The sequence below is a fragment of the Ranitomeya imitator genome, chromosome 8 (assembly GCF_032444005.1).
Source record: "Ranitomeya imitator isolate aRanImi1 chromosome 8, aRanImi1.pri, whole genome shotgun sequence".
Lineage (NCBI taxonomy): Eukaryota > Metazoa > Chordata > Amphibia > Anura > Dendrobatidae > Ranitomeya > Ranitomeya imitator.
This window is the reverse complement of record NC_091289.1, coordinates 174,324,793-174,350,921: the sequence shown is the minus strand read 5'-3', so window position 1 is coordinate 174,350,921 and position 26,129 is coordinate 174,324,793. Positions and strand designations below refer to the sequence as shown.

General features: G+C 42.9%; 1 protein-coding gene across 13 annotated transcripts in view; it reads left to right on the top strand.

Moving 5' to 3' along the window:
- The window catches only part of ELAVL4 (ELAV like RNA binding protein 4), a 147,218-nt gene that overhangs the window by 59,937 nt on the left and 61,152 nt on the right, over positions 1 to 26,129 (top strand). For all 13 annotated transcript variants that reach the window (XM_069737935.1, XM_069737944.1, XM_069737940.1 and 10 more), the window contains exon 2: positions 12,835 to 13,075. In XM_069737935.1, the coding sequence (XP_069594036.1) occupies positions 12,835 to 13,075 (241 nt within the window). The remainder of the gene's footprint in view (positions 1 to 12,834; positions 13,076 to 26,129) is intronic.

Sequence of the window (26,129 nt, the reverse complement as noted above, 5' to 3'; positions counted from 1 at the left end):
TCATCAATGTTGAGACAGGTTCGTCTTAAACCCTGGAATCAAACGCATGTATTGACAGAGCTGTTGATTTGTAAGGCAAGAGACACATAAATGTTTCTAAAGATAAAAGTAAATGTAGCTGCTCACAATATGATGTCTCATTTAGATGGACACATGCTGATTTTGGTCAAAACATGGTATTACACTATAGCACAATTATGGAATATTCTTTTTCATTCTTCATTTTGCAAAATTACCCCAAATCAGTGAGATCAATAACGTGCAATCCCAGATATACATGGTAGGTGGATATAACTGGCTGCATGTATCCACAAACGGGATATAGAGGAGGGATGAGATTAGAATATAGACAGGATTTAGAGGCGGGATGAGACTGGAATATAGCTGGGATGTAGAGGTGGGAAGGGATTGGAACATAGCAGAGATGTAGAGGTGGGAAGATTGGAATATAGGCGGGATGTAGAAGAGGTATGAGATTGGAATATAGCCAGGATGTAGAGGTGGGAAGAGATTGGAATATAGGCGGGATGTAGAGGCGGGATGAGATTGGAATACAGCCGGGATGTAGAAGTGGGATGAGATTGGAATATAGGCGGGATATAGAGGCGGGATGAGATTGGAATATAGCCGGAATGAAGAGGTGGGAAGAGATTGGAATAGAGCAGAGATGTAGAGGTGGGAAGAGATTGGAATATAGCCGGGATGTAGAGGCGGGATGAGATTGGAATACAGCCGGGATGTAGAGGTGGGATGAGATTGGAATACAGCCGGGATGTAGAGGTGGGATGAGATTGGAATACAGCCGGGATGTAGAAGTAGGATGAGATTGGAATATAGCCGGGATGTAAAGGCGGGATGAGATTGGAATAGAGCCGGGATGTAGAAGAGGGATGAGATTGGAATATAGCCGGGATGTAAAGTCGGGATGAGATTGGAATATAGCCGGGATGTAGAGGTGGGATGAGATTGGAATACAGCCGGGATGTAGAGGTGGGATGAGATTGGAATATAGCCGGGATGTAGAGGTGGGATGAGATTGGAATACAGACGGGATTTAGAGGTGTGATGAGACTGGAATATAGCCGGGATGTAGAGGTGGGAAGGGATTGGAACATAGCAGAGATGTAGAGGTGGGAAGATTGGAATATAGGCGGGATGTAGAAGAGGTATGAGATTGGAATATAGCCGGGATGTAGAGGTGGGAAGAGATTGGAATATAGGCGGGATGTAGAGGCGGGATGAGATTGGAATATAGCCGGGATGTAGAAGTGGGATGAGATTGGAATATAGGCGGGATATAGAGGCGGGATGAGATTGGAATATAGCCGGAATGAAGAGGTGGGAAGAGATTGGAATAGAGCAGAGATGTAGAGGTGGGAAGAGATTGGAATATAGCCGGGATGTAGAGGCGGGATGAGATTGGAATACAGCCGGGATGTAGAGGTGGGATGAGATTGGAATACAGCCGGGATGTAGAGGTGGGATGAGATTGGAATACAGCCGGGATGTAGAAGTAGGATGAGATTGGAATATAGCCGGGATGTAAAGGCGGGATGAGATTGGAATAGAGCCGGGATGTAGAAGAGGGATGAGATTGGAATATAGCCGGGATGTAAAGTCGGGATGAGATTGGAATATAGCCGGGATGTAGAGGTGGGATGAGATTGGAATACAGCCGGGATGTAGAGGTGGGATGAGATTGGAATATAGCCGGGATGTAGAGGTGGGATGAGATTGGAATACAGACGGGATTTAGAGGTGTGATGAGACTGGAATATAGCCGGGATGTAAAGGAGGGATGAGATTGGAATATAGCCGGGATGTAAAGGAGGGATGAGATTGGAATACAGCTGGGATGTAGAAGAGGGATGAGATTGGAATATAGCTGGGATGTAGAGGTGGGATAAGACTGGAATATAGCCGGGACGTAGAGGTGGGATGAGATTTGAATATAGCAGAGATGAAGAGGTGGAATGAGATTGGAATATAGCAGAGATGTAGAGGTGGGATGAGACCGGAATATTGAGGGGATGTAGAGGAGAGATGAGACTGGAATATAGAGGTGATGTAGAGGAGGGATGACATTGGAATAAAGCCGGGATATAGAGGTGGGATGAGACTGGAATATAGCAGAGATGTAGCGGTGGGATGAGACTGGAATATAGAGGGGATGTAGAGGAAGGATGAGATTGGAATATAGCCAGGATGTAGAGGCTGGTTGAGATTGGAATATAGCAGAGATGTAGAGGTGGGATGAGACTGGAATATAGATGGGATGTAGAGACGGGATGAGATTGGAATTCAGACAGGATGTAGAAATGGGATGAGATTGAAATTCCTTTTAAATGGTACCAATTTTATAAATTATTTATTTCTATTTTTCTATTTCCTTGCTAAAATGCCGCAGATCGGTGGCGGTCCTGATCCTGAGACCCCCAGTGGTCACTTAAAAAAAATTCTGCAACACACTACTAAGCAGGCAGAGGTGCTGAGCTCCTGCATCGGAGGGAAGTACTGTCCCATTTACTTCTGTGTGCACTTGCACAATAGAGGAGCTCAATGTTTGTGCCTGGCAAGCAGTTGGGTGCAGAACATTTTATGGAGCGATCAGTGGAGGTCCCAAGTCCTGGACTCCCATGGATCTGCTGCACATGTTAGGAAGGGACTAGATATTAAATTAAAGATAAAGCAATAGGTTCCTTTAACATATATTCTATCTCTTGAGGAAAAAAGCAAAACATTTTTTTTCCAGAAACAGTGCCACGCTTATCCATAGTCAATGTCAGGTATTGCAGCTCATCCCCTTACCTTTGAATGAAGCTCAACCGAACCCGCCGATAATGTGCATAGAGGATGCCAGACACATGATGCTGGAGGAAATAAGGATCCGGTGTGTCCAATTTCAGACTACGGATCCTTTTGTTCTCGGTGAGATAAGCCGCCAAAAGAGGAATCTGGAGCGAGTGCTCCTGTGTGTGGAGGTAGCTGGGGAGATCGCTGCCGGTCAAACGATCAGCCAAACCATCAATCCTTCAACAGTATTCTATTGTGTATGGACCCATTTATTAAAACTGATCACTATCAATTTGAAAGGTCAAAACTGATCACCAGAAAGGTCAATTTGGGGGCAAACTAACCTTTCTGGGCTGTATAATAGATCGCTCCTTCACTGATCTCCACAATAGGGCTTTGCAGAGTCTCCTTTGAATGGAGGAGAGGTCAAGTATGCACAGGGTTTTTTTATTTAAAGGACTGAAACACAAACTCATGCATATATACGATAGGTAGATAGCAGCACAGCATGTGAGTGCATGTCATAGACTTCGAGAAAGAGAAATATGATATGTCATGGATTTCCGTAGACCCCACCTTGGAAGTCCACCCCACATTCCCTATCCCTATTTCCTACTGTACACTTGTTTTGATAAAAATTAATGTGTATTTAGTCCTGCAAAATAAAGCTGCTTTGAATTAGATAGATAATAGATAGATAGATAATAGATAGATATATGTGCACTTTGTTGTTTCTGAAGGCCATGGGGTGAGGCACAATGTACCAGCAGTAATTTATTCTGAATTAGGCCAGGACCAGACAGCGATTGTTAAAATCAGGGAAGTTGTGGACATGATGGCTCCAGTTGCTGCTCCATACTCCCTTTCTCATCAGTGTTGGGTGCAGGAGGGGCCCCCAATTTCATGCGTTATTCTGGCCCACGAGGCAGACCGGTCATGATCCGCGCAGACAGTTGCTCGCGTGCTCTGCTAATATCGGTCCGTGTTCTGTCCGTTGAGCTCGTGGTATTACACGTATGATATGACATGCCTGAGGCTCGTACTGAATGATGACTCCTCAGGGTTAGGTTGCATTGGATGATGTCAGTTCTTGAATCTTGGAGAAGACTGACCGCCATTTCTACATTCGCAAAATCCTTCTTTGTGCTCAAGGGTCATGAGCACAGGATGTCTCCTCTCCACACGGCTCCAGTCGTGCAGTGAAGGGGTTAATAAATCGACCCGAAAAAAATAAATAAATCCATATTTCCAGTAATATGTTAAGGGCCCGCACATATATACCGGGGGTAGTTAAGGGACCTCAATCTGTCTGAGAGGATTCCTGATACGAAGCGGCAAGCGTGAAATTAGCAGATCTGCAGAGCAGGTGCGAAGTGGCACCGAGTGTCACACACACATTGAAAGATTTCTCTTTCCACACTAATGGAGGCGGCTTCACAAGTGCCATTAACGGGGACGGTGGGCAGCCAAATAAATGCTGAGGTCGGTGAAGTGAGAACCAGGGAGGGGGTCACGAGGTGGCTGCCCTAGATGCGGGTGGCTCTGGATGAGCCCTAGTTATCACAATGGCTGGAATAGACCTGCCAGGGAACTGAGGAGATGTGACCGAGCTGCCGTCACTTCAGATGCTTCTGGGAGGATTTTTCTGCATGATGCATGACAGCAAACGAGAGCGCATTTACTATTTCTGGGAAACGAGAGCAGTCTGTTACTGTGGGAACTTTACTTCACAGAATACGGCCTTAAGCCTGAAGTCAAAATCATTCCTCTGATATAATATGACACCACGGCTTAAAAAATGTACCTGAACGTTATTATATATATCTTTCTGTAACACCTATACGGCAGTGGGTGCATAGAACAGGGGATGTAGGTTTTGTAGACTTCATTTTTATTTCTGCTCTTTATATAGAACTAGGAGCCATCATACCACAGGAGCAGCAACGCAGGGATGGCCCCGGAAGACAAGGTCGCCCGCCAGCACCATAGAAGATATAAAACATATGAGTGAATCGATTTCACGTGAATAGAATTGGTGGTTAATTTTTAAATTTGAACAATTTGCGATTTGTTTTAAATAAATCACCAAAAATGTCAATTCTACACATCGCACAAGATTGTATCAGCCGGAGAACGATCACATGATCTTTGGTGAGTTCCCCCAATAATGCCTTGCTGCGATCAAATCGCATGGCCATTGATCGAGGAAGTATTGTAGCGCGTAAAAAGAAGAAAAGAAGTAGGAAATGTGGCGAATCTGAATAGTGAGAGGATGTCCCAGCTCACAGCTTAGCCATAAAGATAGGGAGTGAAAGCTATAAAATACTGAAGAAACTGTACAGCGAGTGTGTGTGACAGCACAGCAGTAAAGGAGATTAGTGTGTGAGGAAAAAAGAATATTGTCAGGTGTGTCTTTTCTTGGCAACTGGAAGTTTTCCAGTACTTTCGTATTCATGGCAAATTGATTCAAATTTACTGAGAAAATCTGGCAAAATTTCCAATAGCTAGCATATTTCCCAACATCTTGGTTGGCTATATTTTTAAGTCCTGCTCCCTGAACCATCCCTAAAACACCCCAACCTTCATGGAAATAGCTATTTTACCTAAGTTCCAACCTTTTTCCAAACTGAGATATGACCAAATATGCCAGGATTGTTTTAGAAAATTCAGGACTGTCCGCAACCATGAGCTTGTGTTTCCTTCACCGGCTGGGGAAAAGAAGTCTACACACTGTGGTCAAGACTGAGTGGCTTGTTGTTGCTCCCCTCACGCCTAGGACATATATGCCTCTAAACCCCCTATCTGTAGCCCAGAATTGTGCTTCCTTCTAGGTTGTATCGTTACCTTGGCTCACAATGTCTCACATTGTCTCAGGGCTCACAGAAGAAGGATGTGTAGGAAAACAAGAGAGATTCTCTTGAAAATCAACTGTGAAGGACCTGACACCCATCAGAAGAAAATAGACTGAACCCGCTGATTTTTGTAGGAGTGGACAACCATCTTATGTGTATGGGGCTTTCTGACTCTATACTCCCCGACAAATAATGTCAAGAAGAACTGGATCCAGGCTGTAGAATTTCTATAGCGAATTCTATTGATTGGTGGGAGCAAGGCCATTGACCGAGTCTGGCAGAGGCAATCCCATAGGAAGCACAGAAACGCCAAAGCCAAATGTCAAAGTGTATGGAGAGATCGAAGAGGTATCTGTTGACCTGACCGCTCACTTGACCAACAGCTATCTAACGTGTATGTTGAACAATAATTGATCCACCAAGGGATGACAATACTGTAATAAACATCAAATCCCTTAAAAAATATATTTATTACAACATGTAAAAAACACGCCAACGAAATAAACCTGTGCAGGTGTATGACCGTGTATTATTAAATTTATGAAAATTGATAAAAATGTTGACAGTCAAAAAAACCCCTGTATAATCTTATTCTAAACCTTTTGCTGTGACTGCCTACCAGCTGAAGTTGGCACCCTAAGATATGGAATAGGCTCCCCCGCTCGTTTGCGGCTCTCCCTCAATTGCCTAGTATTATCCTGTCACTAGATATAGATAGGTAATGAGTTGAAGAAAGAATAGGTATACAAATGGCTATGAGTCTTTGGTATTAATAATGGTATTGAGATAAGATAAACACTTCAATTAGTCTTTGTTACTTGTGTGCGTCACTCCTTGGCTCCCACCCCACCTCCTATAGTCGTGATATAACAGAAAAGAAGGGTGGAAAAAGTCATGGAATATGTATACATACATAAATACTGACTCAATAGCAAACCGCTGCAAATTTGGATATCAATGTATCCATCAAATCAAAAAGAAAGACACTTATCGTGTTGATAAATTGCCTTGATGCATTTACCCATAGTTGTGGTTCAACGGGAGGCCACATGGATGACATTGAAAAATTGAGTGGATTGATGAACTGACACTTTTTTTTTCTGCCGTGGTTGGAATGCACCAAACAAAGATTTAAATATGGCTCCATAATTAAGGCACTAAATATATGCATAGGCACATAATGACAACATCTACATCATAGAAAACAAGTATAAGACAATGGCTCATTGAGGCCTTTGGGGGATAGAGACTACATCCGGAATATCCACTCAGATTCTCATCTAAACATAGCCTTGTCCAAGTTTGCCCCTAATTTTGGCTTTGATCAATTCAATCATGCAAAAAGAAATGTCCTTGAGACGTCCCCCATGACATGTATTAATGTGGCGTGCATTTTTATTTTGTACATCGCCCAGGTGTTCTCCTACCCGCTTTCTTAACTCCCTAGATGTTTTCCAAATATAGTCCAATGGGCAAGTATAGGTAGCCTTATAGACGACATTGGATGTCTTATGATTACCAAAATCTCTTGTAGAGAAGACCTTCTCCGTAGCCGCACTCATAATCATCCAATTACACCTGCTACAATTTCCACACTTGAAAAATCCACAGGGGTTTCTATCCAACCAGGTCATTGGTCTCAGGTACAAACTATGTACTAACCGATCACCTATTGATCTCCCTTTTTATGTATGTGATACTTGGAGTTGATTAAATTTACCTCCTCAGATTTGGATTTGCCAGTAGGATCCCCCAACATTTCTTGAAGATTCGATATAATCTTTTTGCTTGATGATCATATGTCCCAATCATTCTTGTAATATGAGAGTCTTCTTTGACCTTCGTATTAGTGAGAAGAGATCATCTTTCTGTGTTTAAAGCATAGGAATACGTTTAATTAAGGACCTAGTGTGGATATCCCCTATCGAGAAACCTCCGGTACAAGTCATTGGCTTGCCTTTTGAACATTCCTGTGCCTGTGCAGTTCCTCTGAATGTGGAGGAACTCACCCTTAGATATACCCCTTTGTTCAATGTAACGTGTCTGCCCAGTTTTAGATCTATAAGGAGGCCTTCTTCTGTCTATGTCAACCACTGTTTAGAACAGAGACAAGGGGCGTAACTACAATATATACAGGGGTTGAAACCGCACATGGGCCCTGGAGCCTAACGTGTCCAAAAAGTCCATTTGGCCTATATAAAAAGATCAATACTATGAAAGACTCTCACTGGAGCTTTTGTATTGGGGCCCATGAGCTTCAAGTTACGCCATTGAATAGAGACGTATCTGTTCAATGGCGTTCAATAAGCTCCGAGTCCCTTATTCAAAATCTGTTTTGAGGGCCCTTCACCTACCATGTAATAATATGATAGAGAGGCACATGAGATCCCTTAGGCACCAGGGCCGAGGTGTGTCTTCACTCTCTAGCTCTATCTTTATGACTTTGATGGTCTTCATAGTCTTTTTCTGCATTATTAGAACATGATATCTAATGCTCCAAACGGTTCCTATAAAGAACGTCGACATTCATGGTGTAGAACAACATTGTTGATCCCTGTATTGTTTGGTTGTGTCACAGTGATAGTCAATGGGGATTATTGTTTCCAATGCCATAGACTTGTAGTGGCTTCGGAAACTCTATGTGTAAAGTTCTTATAGCTGAAGTGCTCTTATGCTATAGAATACAACTGCATTTCCTATGAAATTCTATTTGTAACCAGGCAAGCCTCTTAAAGGGAATTTTAGCTGGTAAATAGTCTGATGGACTTCCCTGCTTAAATAAATGGAATATGTGTACATTTTATAATGTATGTATTCGTTCAATAGGCTGACATGTAAATTACCTTATTGAGGCTGTCAACAGGTTAAGTGTGGAGCAGATAACTAGCGGTAATATTCAGTGGATGCAACACTAGAGTTCATGCATTGGGGGTGAGATTTATAGAAAAATGAGATGAGTAGAAAAACTCAAGAATTATTTGCAGATTAACTCTATTAGATTACAATGTATTATTATTACGGTATTAATAGTAGTATTTATTATAGCGCCATTTATTCCATGGCACTTTACATGTGAAAAGGGGTATACGTAATAAAAAACAAGTACAATAATCTTTAACAATACAGATATATATGGTTATATATGTCTTCACTCATCGATAGATGGAAACTTTTTCACCTATATATCTACAAATTTCTTTTTGGTTGTTATGTATATTGAATACAATTGTAATGAGTATATGTTAAGAAGAAAAAAAATAATTTTATATATATAATGTATATATGTGACATTAAGTCTAGTCTAGTCTAAAGCTTTATGATCAGTCCTTTGGATTAAAAGAGTGGTCCGAAACACAAATTAATTTTTGTTTAATACCGCATTCCAAATTCTGATGCAAATTGGATTTCAGTGTCATAAGGATGTAACTTTTTGTTTTTCACATAAACTCATGGATGGTTGGTATCTCGAAGCTTTTTGGATCACAGAAATCAATCTCAAACCCCTGTGATAATTAGTTTCTTAGATGAGCCCAATTTAAGGAAAACTACTTAAGATGGATGTTCCCCATTATTAAGTAGGCCACTGGTTTCAAGCATAAAATAGTGCAAGACCTTGGACAAGGTATGAAAGCATTAGATATTTCATGAAAACGTAGACTTGACCATTGTACTGTGAAGAGATTTGTGGCTGATACAAAGCACAGACTGGTTCATGCAGAGAAAGGCATAATGAGGAAGGTTTTTGCCAGACAAATCCTTTGGTTGAAGAGAGCAGCTACTAAATACCGTTACAAAGAAGCAAACAAGTATTTGAAGCTGCTGGTGCTTCTGGAGTTCCACAAATCTCAAGGTATAGCATTGGGCTACATGGTGGCTCAGTGGTTAGCAGCCTTGCAGCGCTGGAGTCCTGGGTTCAAATCCCACCAAGGACAACATCTGCAAGGAGTTTGTATGTCCTCCCCATGTTTGCGTGGGTTTCCTCCGGGTTCTCCAGTTTCCTCCCACACTCCAAAGACATACTGATAGGGAATTTAGATTGTGAGCCCCATCGGGGGCAGCAATGATAATGTGTGCAAACTGTAAAGCGCTGCGGAATATGTTAGCACTATATAAAAATAAAGATTATTATTATTATTCTCCAGAGGTTTGCAGTTGTGCATAAACATATTATTCGGCCACCCCTAAACAGTGCTCACAAATACAGACAGTTGTATTAGGCCCAGACATACATGAAGACTGATTTTAAAACAGTGTTGTATGCTGATGAGTGTCGAGCAACCCTGGATAATCCAGGGAGTAGTGGATGGTTGGTGGATGGCCACCAGGTCCCAAAAAGGCTGCAAAGGCAGCAAGAAGGTGTCATGTTTTGGGGCGAAAGCTGGTAGACCCCTTTAGGGTGAAAATGACCTCAGCAAAGTATATCGAGTTTCAGACTGTCCACATGTCCCAACAAGGCTGTGACATCAGTAAGGAGGTGGCGAAAGTCCTGTTTTGGGCCAGAATCATGAGAAGAGAGCTGGTTGGCCCTTTTATGGTCCCTGAAGATGTGAAATTGACCCCCGCAAAGTATATAGAGTTTCAGACTGGCCACTTTCTTCCACTGTACAAAAAGAATAACTGTGCCATCAATAGCAAAATCATCTTCAGGAATGACAATGCCCCATCTCATGCTGCAAGGATACCTCTGAGTCATTGGCTGCTATGGGCATAAAAGGAGAGAAACTCATGGAGAGGCCTCCATCCTCCCCTGACCTCAACACTATTGAGAATTTTTGGAGTATCCTCACGCAAATGATCTGTGAGGGTGGGAGGCCGATCACATCAAAACAGGCTATTCTGACATCCTGCAAAGAAATTCAAGAAGAAACTCTCCAAGTTCAATGGATGCAAGAATTGTGAAGGTGATATCAAAGGAGGGTTTGGAAACTCTGTTGTGCAGAATAATTTGAATCAGTGCATTTTGACTTTTTTTTTAGTTTTGATAAAAATCCTGTTATCATTGGAAGTTTCCCCAATAAAATGTGATTTATACTCTAACAATTGATGATTTTAACATTATACTGACTCGTTTGGATTGACCATTAAGGAAAATCAGAGAAAAATAGCATTTGCATAATAATTTGGTATGCGATGTAAATGCCTAAACCAATTTTATGCCATAATCTAATCTATTTTTTAATATACTTGAATTAAAAAATCCCTATTGTTCCCTCACTACTCCAACTGCTTTATTTTGTTTTGTTTTTTTTACTACTTCCTTTTTGGTGACACTTTGTTTGAGAATCCCCAGTGCCTGTTGGGACACTCAAACAAAGTGCCATCAGGGGGCAGAGGCCGTGATCACTGCCACAACCTCTGCCCCTTCCCTGAAACAAAGCAACATTATTGACTTTCTTTTCAAGGGCTGGGCTAGTTCTTGCTCTACTGAGCATATGCCCAATTGTGTTGGGCGCTCAGTAGATTTATTTCACTGTGCGATGTGCACAGTGACAGTGCGCTCTCCTGCTCTAATCACAAGTAACAAAATGACAACAGAGCGCACTGTCAGTGCACGTTGTAAGATGATTACTCGGCTTGCAGAGCTCACGCAATGGTCTTTTGCTTTAAAAACTGACCATGACGTCATTTTTTTATGAGTAATTTAAAGGGGTCATCTCAAGATTTTTCTTCCTGTTTGCCGGTGGAAGGATTGACGGTCCAAATTAGAGGCTTTGTCATGCTGCCGACCCCAAGATATGTCCTCTCCAATGCTGCAAGGAGGCAGCTTTAATTTTGTGGCATGAGGAAGGGCAGGGATCCGACCAAAGAGTAATTAACACTTTAACTTCAATGCAAATGAGGCAGTAAGTGCTCTGAGCATGAGACTCAACCTAAAGAGGTTGGTGCTGGGCAGGGAAACAACCTGGAGAGGTACCGGTTCCTTAAGTGCTCTATCATACCTGGAGCACCTAATTCCTCATTTGCACATGCATAAAAACGCTGACTTCTTGGGAATGCAGCAACAGATAAAAGATGTAAAGGAAGGTGGCGATGGATTTACATTTCAAAGACATGCATGCACATATATGCGTATTGGGGGTGTTTATTTTACAGATTCCCTTTTTAAAAAAAAAAACAGCAATACTAAAAGGCTGCTCACAAAAAATATAACCAGACAGGTCATTTAATGTTCTCTGTCTTTCCCCATTTAATCAACCTCATGCTGCTTCTTATATAACATCACCTTATTACTGTTTATGTGGCCAGATTTAGCTAGAAGAATGTCTTATTCTCAGGAAAGTCTGCATATTCAGTAGAGGCCATTTATTTTTATCACAGACTGTCAAGGACAGCACAAAAAAAATGCCTATTGGTTTTTGTAGAATTAATGCTGTATTTGCATTTCAGGTCTGTGGCTATATGGAGCAGTGCATAGTGCTGATTAGCTGTATACTAGTCCTCAGACTCAGGGCTCTGGAGTTACAATCATTTGCCTGAGAATAACCTATTAGTAGCCCAGTGGGTTGCATATAAAAAGAGGAAAAAATAATACTGATGGTGTACAGATCATTGGGTTAGGTAATTTGAACCGTACTTGTCCATGCCGCACAATGTCAAGTTTATTTACTACTTTCTATTCAATTCAAATATTTTTTAAGAATTTTTTATTATTATTTTCTATACAATCATTATCTAAATTAAATATTTAAAAAAAAAAAAGAAAACTAAAACCCATTGAGCTCAAGTGGATATTTCCTGTTCTGGAGAGAACACTTTTCAGCAGTCTCATTATCATCACAGTCAGGACCGCAACCTATATAGCTAACACACAAAACAGTATTTATAGTAGGTTATTATTAATAATAATAATAATAATAATAATAATAATATAAATAATATATAATTTTAATAATGATATAATATATTATGGCCACAGCTCACCTCCTCCCTCTGCCTGCACAGTGATTTCTGCATGTCTCTCCCATAGAAGTGAATAGATATCTCCAGATTATTGTATTTAATGAACCATGTAGATGCTGTAAAGCATATATCTAAATGCTGTAATAAAAGTTTGGAATTAAGTTTGTAGAGAAAAATGGAATAAAATAACAGCTACAGTCAAAATATATAAAAAACAATAATTGATAAATAATATATATAGACTTTTTCTTTAATTCGCAGCTAATCCGTTTCTTATCCTTCATTGCAGATAATTAGCACCATGGAACCTCAGGTGTCGAATGGCCCAACTTCCAATACGAGCAATGGACCATCCAGTAATAGTCGAAATTGTGCTTCTCCTATGCAGACAGGGGCAGCTACAGATGACAGCAAAACTAACCTCATAGTCAACTATTTGCCGCAAAACATGACGCAAGAAGAGTTCAGGAGTCTGTTTGGCAGCATTGGAGAGATAGAATCCTGCAAGCTGGTGCGGGACAAAATCACAGGTACGTGTCCGGTTCACCTTCTGATTTCTTCCAGGTGTTATAGGCACAAGTTACATGGACAGTAAGTACCAGCACTATAGCGGGAAACCATTGCCATTTCCATTAATGCTGATGTGATTGACTGACTGTAATAGCTTGTAATCGTTTCTTTAGAATTTTGACCTAAAATCATCTTTAGTTTTTATATTCGACTTTTATTTCAAAGCATCTGCAAATAAATATATAGGGAACCCATGATAGGATAATAGTTCCATCCATAACTGGAAGAAAGCAAAATTTGATTGACTCCATCCCTCACTCCCGCAACGCGTTTCCACGCTCTTAGTTTCTCTGACAGCCTTTCCATATGCATTTATCACTGGTTTAGACAAGAGGACATACTGTATGTTGTCAAATTGGAATGAGACGTAAGCCACATCTGATGGTCTATTATTCCAAGTGAGAACAAAAAGGATGGGGCATGTTGAAATTTAACATGCCCATCCATTTTTTTCCCGTGATATTTGCCATTGGAGTAAAGTTGACACACCCCCATACACATTGGACGGTTTATAGGTCATCTTCCAATCAGAAGGTTTCACCTACATTCATTCTATGTGTATGTATTGTCCACCTTAACTCTTTGGCTTAGCTAAAATCGAATGTTCTCTTCTGCAGAGAAGTAAGAGGGAGTATTGGCACAAAAAATCCTCCTTAGTTGCTTTATCCCCCAACAGCAAACGTCACATGCGGATTCTTACACCCTTCATACATATTGGCGGATACCACCAGTAAATGGCAGTCTAATGTATTGGACATGACCACGTGAGTATGGAAGAGCTACTTGTGGCCAAACAAGTCACAGTGAGCCATCTCTCAAAAGGAGTCTGCCAACACAAAATGACTGTTGAAACCAAGGACAGGCACTGGGTGCAGCCTTGGCGTGGCCAAAAAAGCTCATTGCACCTTCGCACCAACTCTATCTCCGTCATCTTCGGTCTCCTATAAAGATTGAGCTGTCAATCCAGGAAAAGGAGGGCAAAAATAGATGGACAACAAGTAGGTGGGAAGTTGACTGATCTGTGCGGCCACACCGAGGGTGCACCAAATGCCGGTGTTTCATTCGTCATTTAGTGCTGACTCCCTTTAACTTTTTAAGCCACATTTGTGTTTGTCTCGAGTGTCATTGACCCCACAAGTCCAGTAGATGGTTTCCTAGTGCCAATGGCGGACTTACCATCGGTGTAAGCCTGGGGCGCCAAGGGCACACCAGGAAATTAATGAAATGAGCCCTCACAGGACCCTGATGCCTGACCCTTGCCTTGTACTCTGGGCTTTTTTAACTCTGCGAGGCAAGAATACACGTCCACACAACAGGCTGAAGCCAACACTAAGAAGCCGCGAGATGATTAGCGGTGAAGGGGCCCCTGCGGTGATGTTGAGGTTTTTGGGAGGGAAGATCCTGGGTTATCAACCACTGCTCCTTTATATCATCACAGCCTGTGATTTATATAATTCTAAACGGAATAGTTGGGTAAATAAATGATGAGTTGCTGTACACCCCCTCGGTCCATAGGTGAGACAGATGCTGGGGGCTCATTTCTGCACCGCACCCAACGGGGCACTTACCTGTTCCCCCCATGCGTCAGTCCTAGTCTGCTTTCCATCAACATAGTTGCAGCCAACAAGCTGCTAATTACAGTAAAAGAAGGCGATATGACTTCAGGAGCCCCGCTCAGAGCTATTGCTTAACATGTTATTAAATTGTCACCATTTATACAATAGTTTAATATATTAGTGCAGGTGCATATACTTATAAGTAAAAAAAATTGAGTGAGAACCAACATTGAAGATGCCACATAGAGCGGCGAGGTACCTTCTCTACTTTTTTTTTTTACTATTGGATCCATAAACGGAACAGCGGTAAGATTTCGGGTATGGACCTATGTTTCTCACATGGTTTTTCGAGCGAAGGGGTCGAAATGGAAGTAAAACTTCTGACCCATTTTAACAGTGGAAGATCAGCTTTAGGCCCCAGATTATTCTGCCCCGGGTGTGAAAACCACTTTGACGGTGTCATGACACTTTTTGAAGAAGCTTCTGTGCAGATTCAGCTCGGAATTTGTATTGGGACTTGGATTATCCTGTTGAATGGGGCAACTTCTTTTGTAAACAGTAAGAACTGCAAATCCTCAGCTGAAATCCGGGGGTCCGGCAGGGAAATTAGTTTCCGTCACCTTTGGGGCTCGTGAGGACGATCGTATTTTTGGTCAGAGTGGGATCATACTCGGACTGGTGTTATTCTATGGGGCCGTGCATATGTCTAATTTTTCCCCAAGTTGCAGCATGCACAATTTGCCTCCGGTCATGGGATCGCGCTCGGCCAAGAAAGCAAATGGGTCCGTCAAAAAATTCGGAACGCACTTGGATGATATCCGAGAGCTGTCTGATTTTCGCAGACTGACACAATGGAGAAGATGGAGAATTTTTTTTTTAACATCTTCTCCATACCCGAGAACATCAGAGCAGAGGTTGGTGAGAGTGTGATTAGCGCAATTGACCCAATATGAATTTATGACCCTAACCTTAAAGAAACAGCCTGACCACACGGGACTGATGTATCCAGATCCCTCCGCTCATAATATTTAATGGACGAAGAAGCACTGAATGCAAAGTAGACAACTGGTGTAAAAAAATAAAAAGCCATTAGTCATGGGTCAAAAATGATCCCCTTTAAAAGCAATGAGTTCCATTAAGACGTCAAGTTCTGTCCCTGGCGGATAATGGCAGGCGTGAGACTAGGCATGAGAACATGGTTGTCGTGGAGGTTCTGCTTTGCGTGATGATTTCATTATGAGTGGTTTAATGATATTGTTAATTGGCGGATATCTTGGCATTTCCCATTTTGTCACTTAAAAGACGTATATTGAATCCCACCCGCTGTGAGCTCAGCCCATCAACAACCAAGACTACATAAAGACACGAGAAGTAATGGACAGGGATAAGAGAAAACAAGCGCATAAATGCGACAAGTGTGCAGACGACGGTGGTGATTCATATCGGGGATTGTCTTGTGAGATGGAACAAGCAGGAAAGACACAATGTAGCCATAAAGTGAGCTTATTATAACTTTCATTTCCACAACGTAATTAATTCTGGCTTTTTAAATTAACAATAAAGCTGGTCCCTCCAGGACCCTTGCCGTTGTACAGAGGCCAGGATGGAAGGAGATAAACTTTCTTACCTGTTCAGCAGAAATAGATGATTAAATGAGGCCATGGTGAAATGTAAAAAGCGCTGGGTCCTGGCTCTTCATAACCTTGCCTAATGGGATTGTAAAGGGGCCCATACGTTGGGATTAGAAAATATACTTATTGGGCCCCTTGTGATACCCCAGAACCACTCACGATGAGTTATAAAAACTAAATTTGCCATTTAAAGGGAATCCATCATGAGGTTTTTATTCTATGTCATCTGTGAGCAGCATAATGTAGAGGCTGAGAACCTGATTCCAGCAATGTGTCACTTGCTGGGCTGCTTGCTGTCATTTTGATGCAATCACATGTTTTTCCACTGCAAGATCTACAGTGCTTAGAATGCCCAGCTGTGTATAAACCCGCCCACATCACTGATTGGCTTAATGCTGCCAATCAGTGGCAGGGGGCGTGGCTAACACAGAGAAGGAGGACTAGGAGGCACGAGGCACCTAGTCTTCTAGTGATAATCTCCTGCTAAAACACAAATTTTATTGAAACAGAGACACACAGCCCAGTAAGCGACACATTGCTGGAATCAGGGTATGAGTCCCTACATCATGAAGAACTCAGATTACGTAGCAAAAACCTGGTAACAGATTCTCTTTAAGTATTTGAGTCCACTTGAGAACTGAACATGGTTATCTAGGCAAGGAAAAAAAAAGATATGTTCCCCCCCCAGGAACAGTACCACATGTGTTCAATGCTGGTATTGCAGCTTATCTTTATTCATGAGAATAGGGTAAATAAATTGAATCAAACACATCCCATAGAAAGAGGAGGCGATATTTTTGAAAAAAAAAAAAAAAGATAATGCTTTTCAGATTCTGTTTGCATCTCAGTTTTGGCTACATTGGAGGCGGGGAGTATTCCATCATGTCAATCTCCAAAGGCCAATAAGCATTTGGAATATGTCAAAATAGCATTTTTTGCCCTGCACTGGGCTGAATAGCAAACTGTAGTTTACTGTGCTTTCCTATACTGATGGCATCAGCAAAATAATGATATACCGCCAGCAGACATCACTCTGTAATGGTGGTCAATGGTCAACATGTATCACTGTATGTCTATACATCGGGACACGGGCGCTGGTGTAAACTGTGCCCGAGGGGCAAAAGGGCTATATCTGCCTCAACAGCATCTGTCATAGACCCATAAAGGTGCAATATGATGAGATATTGGATTGCACAGGCGCCATATACTGCTCCTTCACAAGGGTTCTCTTCTATGTCCGTCCCTGCAGAGGGATACGTTAGAGGTTTCACTGTAAGGTATATGTTGGGAAACGTTCCCGCTGTATACCTCCAATAAAGCCAAAAAGTATGTAAGGGTGAGTCTACACTGTCCCAAAATTGTGAGTGAACGTTCCCAGAAAGCTCATTTCCTGAACAGACCATCGAGCACCTGACAAACGAGCGAAACGCTCATTTCTTGAATGAAAGCACCTGACAAAGGAGCGAAACGTTGAGTGAATGCAGGTGATGGGTTTCTGAGAACCACAAAATTCCAATAGGATCTGTGCACACGGAGGCGCTTGTCTAAATAGACTCTTACACCACCGCAGCCTACATGTAGCCATCAGGTGGTCGTTTGACAGCCTCAATCTGCCAGTGTACCTATGCCCTAAAATACTTCGATTTACCTGCAGCCCTAGGAAAATCCATAATGATACATCTATATCCTCCCTTTATTAAAACTAGTTACGTGCAGTCACTAATACCAGGCAGAGATGGCGAGATATTAAAACATCAGACATCTAATAAAATTCACCTTTACGAAAATTAATGACTGTCCAAACCAAGCAGAGAAGCTCGGTGCACCCTGGGTGTGGCTGGGTATTTCAGTGCACCTTCCCACCCACTTGTTTTCCATCAATCTGTGCACTCTATTGGATCCTCTAAAGACAAAAAAAAAAATTTAAAAAAATCTACGTTCTCCATTCGATCTGTCCTCGACAATCGGATCCGAATGCTGTCTGATTTTTTTTTTTTCAAGGACCCATAGATGTAAATGGGCGAGTGCCATCCGACTTTCAGAGGCAAATCGTGCATACTGTGACTGTTTCTACGGATCACTCGAAAAAAATCAGACATGTGCCCAGCCCCAAAGAATAACATGGGGATTAGTGCCAGCTGTGCCAGGCTTCACTTGAAAGGAGCTCAGTTCCAGTAGGTGCAATACCCAGTATAGCCACCATAAAATGTATGGCGCTGTTCCTGGCAGGCAATGAAGATTATGTGGACTTCTCCAGTTATTGGTGGCTGGTGAAAGTAGTCAGACTCCTATCAATGTAAAACCCTTCTAAAGAAGTTGACCACCTTTGAAAACTTTTTCTTTTCCTTAAATACAGGTATATGGGGCTATAAATATTTTTTTTACTATGGTGTTGCCCCATTCGCCGTTTATAACCTCTATGTTGCCCTGCCTATTGAACGAGCTACCTGAGAATTCATCAGCGAACCCACTGAGACGATCTGTAACTCTTTTATCTGTCTTCTTCTGAGCTCCTCTCAGCTGATCTATGAATCTGCACAGAAAGAAAGTGCCTGGAAAAGCCAAAAATTGCAAAATTTCTAATGAAACCCAATGGCAAAAATTATTTTTACACGCATTAAAAAAAAAAAAAATTATCCCCCGAATGTGGAGAACCCATTTAAATCACTTGCGTCACCTCAATCTAATCCCATGTCCCCATCTCAGACATCCATAGGGGTTGTATATACAGGGTGGGCCATTAATATGGATAGACCGGGGGTGGGGCATTTATAAAGTTGGATCCAAAATGGCCGATTTCAAAATGGCCGTCATGGTCACCCCCGTCTTGAAAAGTTTTATCCCTCCCATATACTAATGTGCCGCAAACAGGAAGTTGATATCACCAACCATTCCCATTTTATTTAGGTGTATCCATCTACATGGCCCACCCAGGTCTATCCATATAAATGGCCCACCCAGGTGTATCCATATAAATGGCCCACCCAGGTCTATCCATATAGATGGCCCACCCAGGTCTATCCATATAAATGGCCCACCCAGGTCTATCCATATAAATGGCCCACCCAGGTCTATCCATATAGATGGCCCACCTGTAGACTGGCTTCCTTTTCATAGAAGACCTGACCTAGTAGCATAACATGAAGCTTGCGGGGCCCGATGCAACATCTCCAAGGGGCCCCCTATTAGTATAGGTCTTCTCATACGGACCATAGGAAACTAGTGGTCCCTCATTTGCTTCAGGGTGCAATGGCGACCCCTGCGCCCACTCCAGCCGTGCGGATAGCTGTTCTGTATGGTGCCGCTTTAAGCATTAAAATTTGCATTTAGGGAGAACGCTTTTCTTTTCTAATGCTGTATTCAGAGATAAATGCTGATTGCATCCATGCAAGAAAACACCCTGTAATGAATTACTATTGTACAAGTCCTCCGCAATATCCTGCATTACTCACGGGAGACCTGCAGACATGTACCGTATATCTAATGAGCTTCTTTTTCAAAGAGAATTAGAATCTATACATTTCCAGAGAGCCGGAGATAAAGCAATATGCAGCGTCTGGGCCAGTCAGCATCATTTGCATAGGAGGGGGGTAGGGAAGGCAGCTGTTTTAAAAAAAAAAAAAAAAAAAAAAAAGGCCCCTCACATTCCCCCCCCTAATGCACACAAACACAAGTGCTGCTGCAGCGCCTGGGGGCGGCGGTGGGGATGAAAAGTTTTTAAATTGCCAAACAGCTCAAGTGACAGACAGTGAGAGCCAGTCATGTCTGATCGGGGGTTAATAAGCAGTCTGCATCGCTGTACCTGCTGCACCACGCGAGATGAATGCGTGACAATTAGCGATGAGCGTGGTGTTATCCGAGCACGCTCGGGTGCTAATCGAGCATTTCGGCGCGCTTGAAAAATATGCTTGCGTCTGCGTGTGTCACAGCTGTTCGACAGGCGCAACACATACAGGGATTGTCGAACAAACAGGGAATCATTGGATGTAATGCAGCTATCGAACAGCTGCGGACATGCAGCGCTCGGGGACTCAGGCATGGTTTTTTGAGCCTGCCAAAATGCTCGGTTAAGAAACAAGCATGCTCGGATAATACCTTATCCGAGCACACTTACTCATCACTAAATGTAATGCATTCATCTTGCATTTTGCAGCAGGAACAGCGCTTGCAGACTGCATATAACCCCTTATCCGAGCACGCTCGCTCATCACTACTTATAACACCTTATTCGAGCACGCTCACTCATCACTATTTATAAAACCTTATCTGAGCATGCTCGCTCATCACTACTTATAACACCTTATCTGAGCATGCTCGCTCATCACTATTTATAAAACCTTATTCGAGCACACTCGCTCATCACTACTTATAACACCTAATCCGAGCATGCTCGCTCATCACTATTTATAACACCTTATCCGAGCACGCTCGCTCATCACTACTTATAACACCTTATCCGAGCATGCTCGCTCATCACTATTTATAACACCTTATCCGAGCACGCTCGCTCATCACTACTTATAACACCTTATCCGAGCATACTCGCTCATCACTACTTATAACACCTTATCTGAGCACGCTCGCTCATCACTAATTGTAATGCATTCATTTTGCAGCAGGTACAGCGCTTGCAGACTGCTTATAACACCTTATCCGAGCACGCTCGCTCATCACTACTCATAACACCTTATCCGAGCACGCTCGCTCATCACTACTCATAACACCTTATCCGAGCACGCTCGCTCATCACTACTCATAACACCTTATCCGAGCACGCTTGCTCATCACTAATTATAACACCTTATCCGAGCACGCTCGCTCATCACAACTCATAACACCTTATCCGAGCACACTCACTCATCACTAATTATAACACCTTATCCGAGCACGCTCGCTCATCACTAATCATAACACCTTATCCGAGCACGCTCGCTCATCACTAATTATAACACCTTATCCGAGCACGCTCGCTCATCACTAATTATAACACCTTATCCGAGCACGCTCGCTCATCTCAAATTACAATCTATGCCAAACCCAGCACATACAACACCGGCCATAACCCTGTTACAATGTTGCATTTAGTAGCAATTTTGCATATGGAGCTTTTTATAAATAGAAATGTGCAAATCCCTAAAGATGTAACAGTTTTTCCTTTTTTTATTACAATGTAGCGAACAACCATTAGCGATACTTTAATAGCAGGACTAAGTGTTATCTTCCCCAGCGTGCAGATTTAGCTAGAGGAATGCACCGTAGTCCAATTCTACAGAGAGAAGGATACAAATGGTGTTCTGCTTAAGCCCCCTGCAGAGACCGGAGCCTGGGAATCAATCGGACTGTTCCTTTCAGCGCAGTCCCACTCACTCATTGAGATCACGTCGACTGAGCCCACTCACAAAAACATGACGTTAGTAGGAATCCACCGATAGATATAGTGCAGCGCATATAATAATCATATACCGCATGGGGATCCAATATTCAGGACGTGGTTTTATCGTTATCAGTGGATCCTGTGTATTTTACTTTTGCAAGTTTTGATTGATATAAACCCTTTTTTCGGGGGGTGGCCAGATTCTAACGCATCGGGTATTCTAGAACATGCATGCCAACATAGTATATCGCCCAGTCACGTAGTATATTGCCCAGCGACATAGTATATTGCCCAGCCGCGTAGTATATTGCCCAGCCCATGTAGTATATTGCCCAGCCACGTAGTATATTGCCCAGTCACGTAGTATATTGCCCAGCGAAGTAGTATATTGCCCAGCCACGTAGTATATTGCCCAGCCACGTAGTATATTGCCCAGCGACATAGTATATTGCTCAGTGACATAGTATATTGCCCAGCGACGTAGTATATTGCCCAGCCCACGTAATATATTGCCCAGCCACATAGCATATTACCCAGCAACGTAGTATATTGCACAGTGACGTAGTATATAGCCCAGCCACGTAGTATATTGCCTAGCCACGTATATTGTCCAGCCACGTAGTATATTGCCCAGCCATGTAGTATCTTGCACAGTGACGTAGTATATTGCACAGCCCACGTAGTATACAGCACAGAGCCACGTAGTATATTGCACAGCGATGTAGTATACAGCACAGAGCCACGTAGTATATTGCCCAGTGACATACTGTAGTATATTGGCCAGCCACGTAGTATATTGCCCAGTCACATAGTATATTGCCCAGTTACGTAGTATACAGCACAGAGCCACGTAGTATATTGCCCAGCCACGTAGTATATTGCCCAGCCACGTAGTATATTGCCCAGTTACGTAGTATATTGTCTAGTTACGTAGTATACAGCACAGAGCCACGTAGTATATTGCCCAGTGACATACTGTAGTATATTGGCCAGCCACGTAGTATATTGCCCAGTCACGTAGTATATTGCCCAGTTATGTAGTATATTGCCTAGTTACGTAGTATACAGCACAGAGCCACGTAGTATATTGCCCAGCCACGTAGTATATTGCCCAGCCACGTAGTATATTGCCCAGTTACATAGTATATTGCCCAGTTACGTAGTATATTGCCCAGTTACGTAGTATACAGCACAGAGCCACGTAGTATATTGCCCAGTCACGTAGTATATTGCCTAGCGACGTAGTATATTGCCCAGCTACATAGTATATTGCCCAGCCACGTAGTATATTGCCCAGCCACGTAGTATATTGCCCAGTTACGTAGTATATTGCCTAGTTATGTAGTATACAGCACAGAGCCAAGTAGTATATTGCCCAGCCACGTAGTATATTGCCCAGCCACGGAGTATATTGCCCAGTTACGTAGTATACAGCACAGAGCCACATAGTATATTGCACAGCGACGTAGTATATAGCACAGAGCCACGTAGTATATTGCCCAGTCACGTAGTATATTGCCCAGCGACGTAGTATATTGCGCAGCCACGTAGTATATTGCCCAGTGACATAGTATATTGCCCAGTGACGTAGTATATTGGCCAGCCACGTAGTATATTGTGCAGCCACATAGTATATTGTCCAGTCACGTAGTATATTGCCCAGTGACGTAGTATATTGGCCAGCCACGTAGTATATTGCCCAGCCACATAGTATATTGTCCAGTCACGTAGTATATTGCCCAGTGACGTAGTATATTGCCCAGTTACGTAGTATACAGCTCAGAGCCACGTAGTATATTGCCCAGCTACATAGTATATTGCCCAGCCACGTAGTATATTGCCCAGCCACATAGTATATTGCCCAGTTACGTAGTATATTGCCTAGTTATGTAGTATACAGCACAGAGCCAAGTAGTATATTGCCCAGCCACGTAGTATATTGCCCAGCCACGTAGTATATTGCCCAGTTACGTAGTATACAGCACAGAGCCACATAGTATATTGCACAGCGACGTAGCATACAGCACAGAGCCACGTAGTATATTGCCCAGTCACGTAGTATATTGCCCAGCGACGTAGTATATTGCCCAGCTACATAGTATATTGTCCAGCCACGTAGTATATTGCCCAGCCACGTAGTATATTGCCCAGTTACGTAGTATATTGCCTAGTTATGTAGTATACAGCACAGAGCCAAGTAGTATATTGCCCAGCCACGTAGTATATTGCCCAGTTACGTAGTATACAGCACAGAGCCACATAGTATATTGCACAGTGACGTAGTATATTGTCCAGCCACGTAGTATATTGCCCAGTTACGTAGTATACAGCACAGAGCCACATAGTATATTGCCCAGCCACGTAGTATATTGCCCAGCCACGTAGTATATTGCCCAGTTACGTAGTATACAGCACAGAGCCACGTAGTATATTGCCCAGTCACGTAGTATATTGCCCAGCCACATAGTATATTGCCCAGCCACGTAGTATATTGCCCAGTCACGTAGTATATTGCCCAGCGACGTAGTATATTGCCCAGCTACATAGTATATTGCCCAGCCACGTAGTATATTGCCCAGCCACGTAGTATATTGCCCAGTTACGTAGTATACAGCACAGAGCCACATAGTATATTGCCCAGCCACGTAGTATATTGCCCAGCCACGTAGTATATTGCCCAGTTACGTAGTATACAGCACAGAGCCACGTAGTATATTGCCCAGTCACGTAGTATATTGCCCAGCCACATAGTATATTGCCCAGCCACGTAGTATATTGCCCAGTCACGTAGTATATTGCCCAGCGACGTAGTATATTGCCCAGCTACATAGTATATTGCCCAGCCACGTAGTATATTGCCCAGCCACGTAGTATATTGCCCAGTTACGTAGTATATTGCCTAGTTATGTAGTATACAGCACAGAGCCAAGTAGTATATTGCCCAGCCACGTAGTATATTGCCCAGTTACGTAGTATACAGCACAGAGCCACATAGTATATTGCACAGCGACGTAGTATACAGCACAGAGCCACGTAGTATATTGCCCAGTCACGTAGTATATTGCCCAGCGACGTAGTATATTGCCCAGCCACGTAGTATATTGCCCAGTGACATAGTATATTGCCCAGTGACGTAGTATATTGGCCAGCCACGTAGTATATTGTGCAGCCACATAGTATATTGTCCAGTCATGTAGTATATTGCCCAGTGACGTAGTATATTGGCCAGCCACGTAGTATATTGCCCAGCTACGTAGTATATTGTCCAGTCACGTAGTATATTGCCCAGTGACGTAGTATATTGCCCAGTTACGTAGTATACAGCACAGAGCCACGTAGTATATTGCCCAGCCACGTAGTATATTGCCCAGCCACGTAGTATATTGCCCAGTTACGTAGTATATTGCCCAGCGACATAGTATATTGCCCAGCGACATAGTATATTGCCCAGTGATGTAGTATATTGCCCATCCACGTAGTATATTGCCCGTTCACGTAGTATATTGCCCAGCCACGTAGTATATTGCCCAGCCACGTAGTATATTGCCCAGCCACGTAGTATATTGCCCAGCTACGTAGTATATTGCCCAGCCACGTAGTATATTGCCCAGTTACGTAGTATATTGCCCAGTCACGTAGTATATTGCCCAGTCACGTAGTATATTGCACAGTCACGTAGAATATTGCCCAGCCACGTAGTATATTGCACAGCCACGTAGAATATTGCCCAGCCACGTAGTATATTGCACAGCCACGTAGAATATTGCCCAGCCACGTAGTATATTGCCCAGCCACGTAGTATATTGCACAGCCACGTAGAATATTGCCCAGCCACGTAGTATATTGCACAGCCACGTAGAATATTGCCCAGCCACGTAGTATATTGCACAGCCACGTAGAATATTGCCCAGCCACGTATGTCACAGGTTAAAAAATAAAAAATAAGCATATACTCACCTAACGATCCGAGGGCCCCTTGTAGGTTAACATACTCACCATTCTTGTCACTGCTCCTTAGCGTCCCGTCTCTCCGCCTCCTGGGATCCAACGGCGCTGTGTCGATGGGCGCGCGGCTGCCGCCATCTTCTGTTCCCAGGATGCATGGTAAAATTACCTAGATGACTTAGCGGTCTTCGCAAAGCATCGCTGGGAAAGGAAGATGGCGGCAGGCGCGAACGGACAACGGAGGGTGAGTATAGCAGATTTTTTTGTTTTTTTATTATTTTTAACATTACTTTTTTACTATTGATGCCGCAGAGGCAGCATCAATAGTAAAAGGTTGGGGACACAGAGCGTAAATAGCGAATGCGTTACCCGCGGCATAGCGCGGTCCGTTACCGCCAGCATTAACCCCGTGTTAGCGGTGACCGGAGGGGAGTATGGAGCGGGCGCCGGGGACAGTGACTGTGGGAAGCATGGAGCGGAGCGCTGGGGACACTGCGGGGAGTATGGA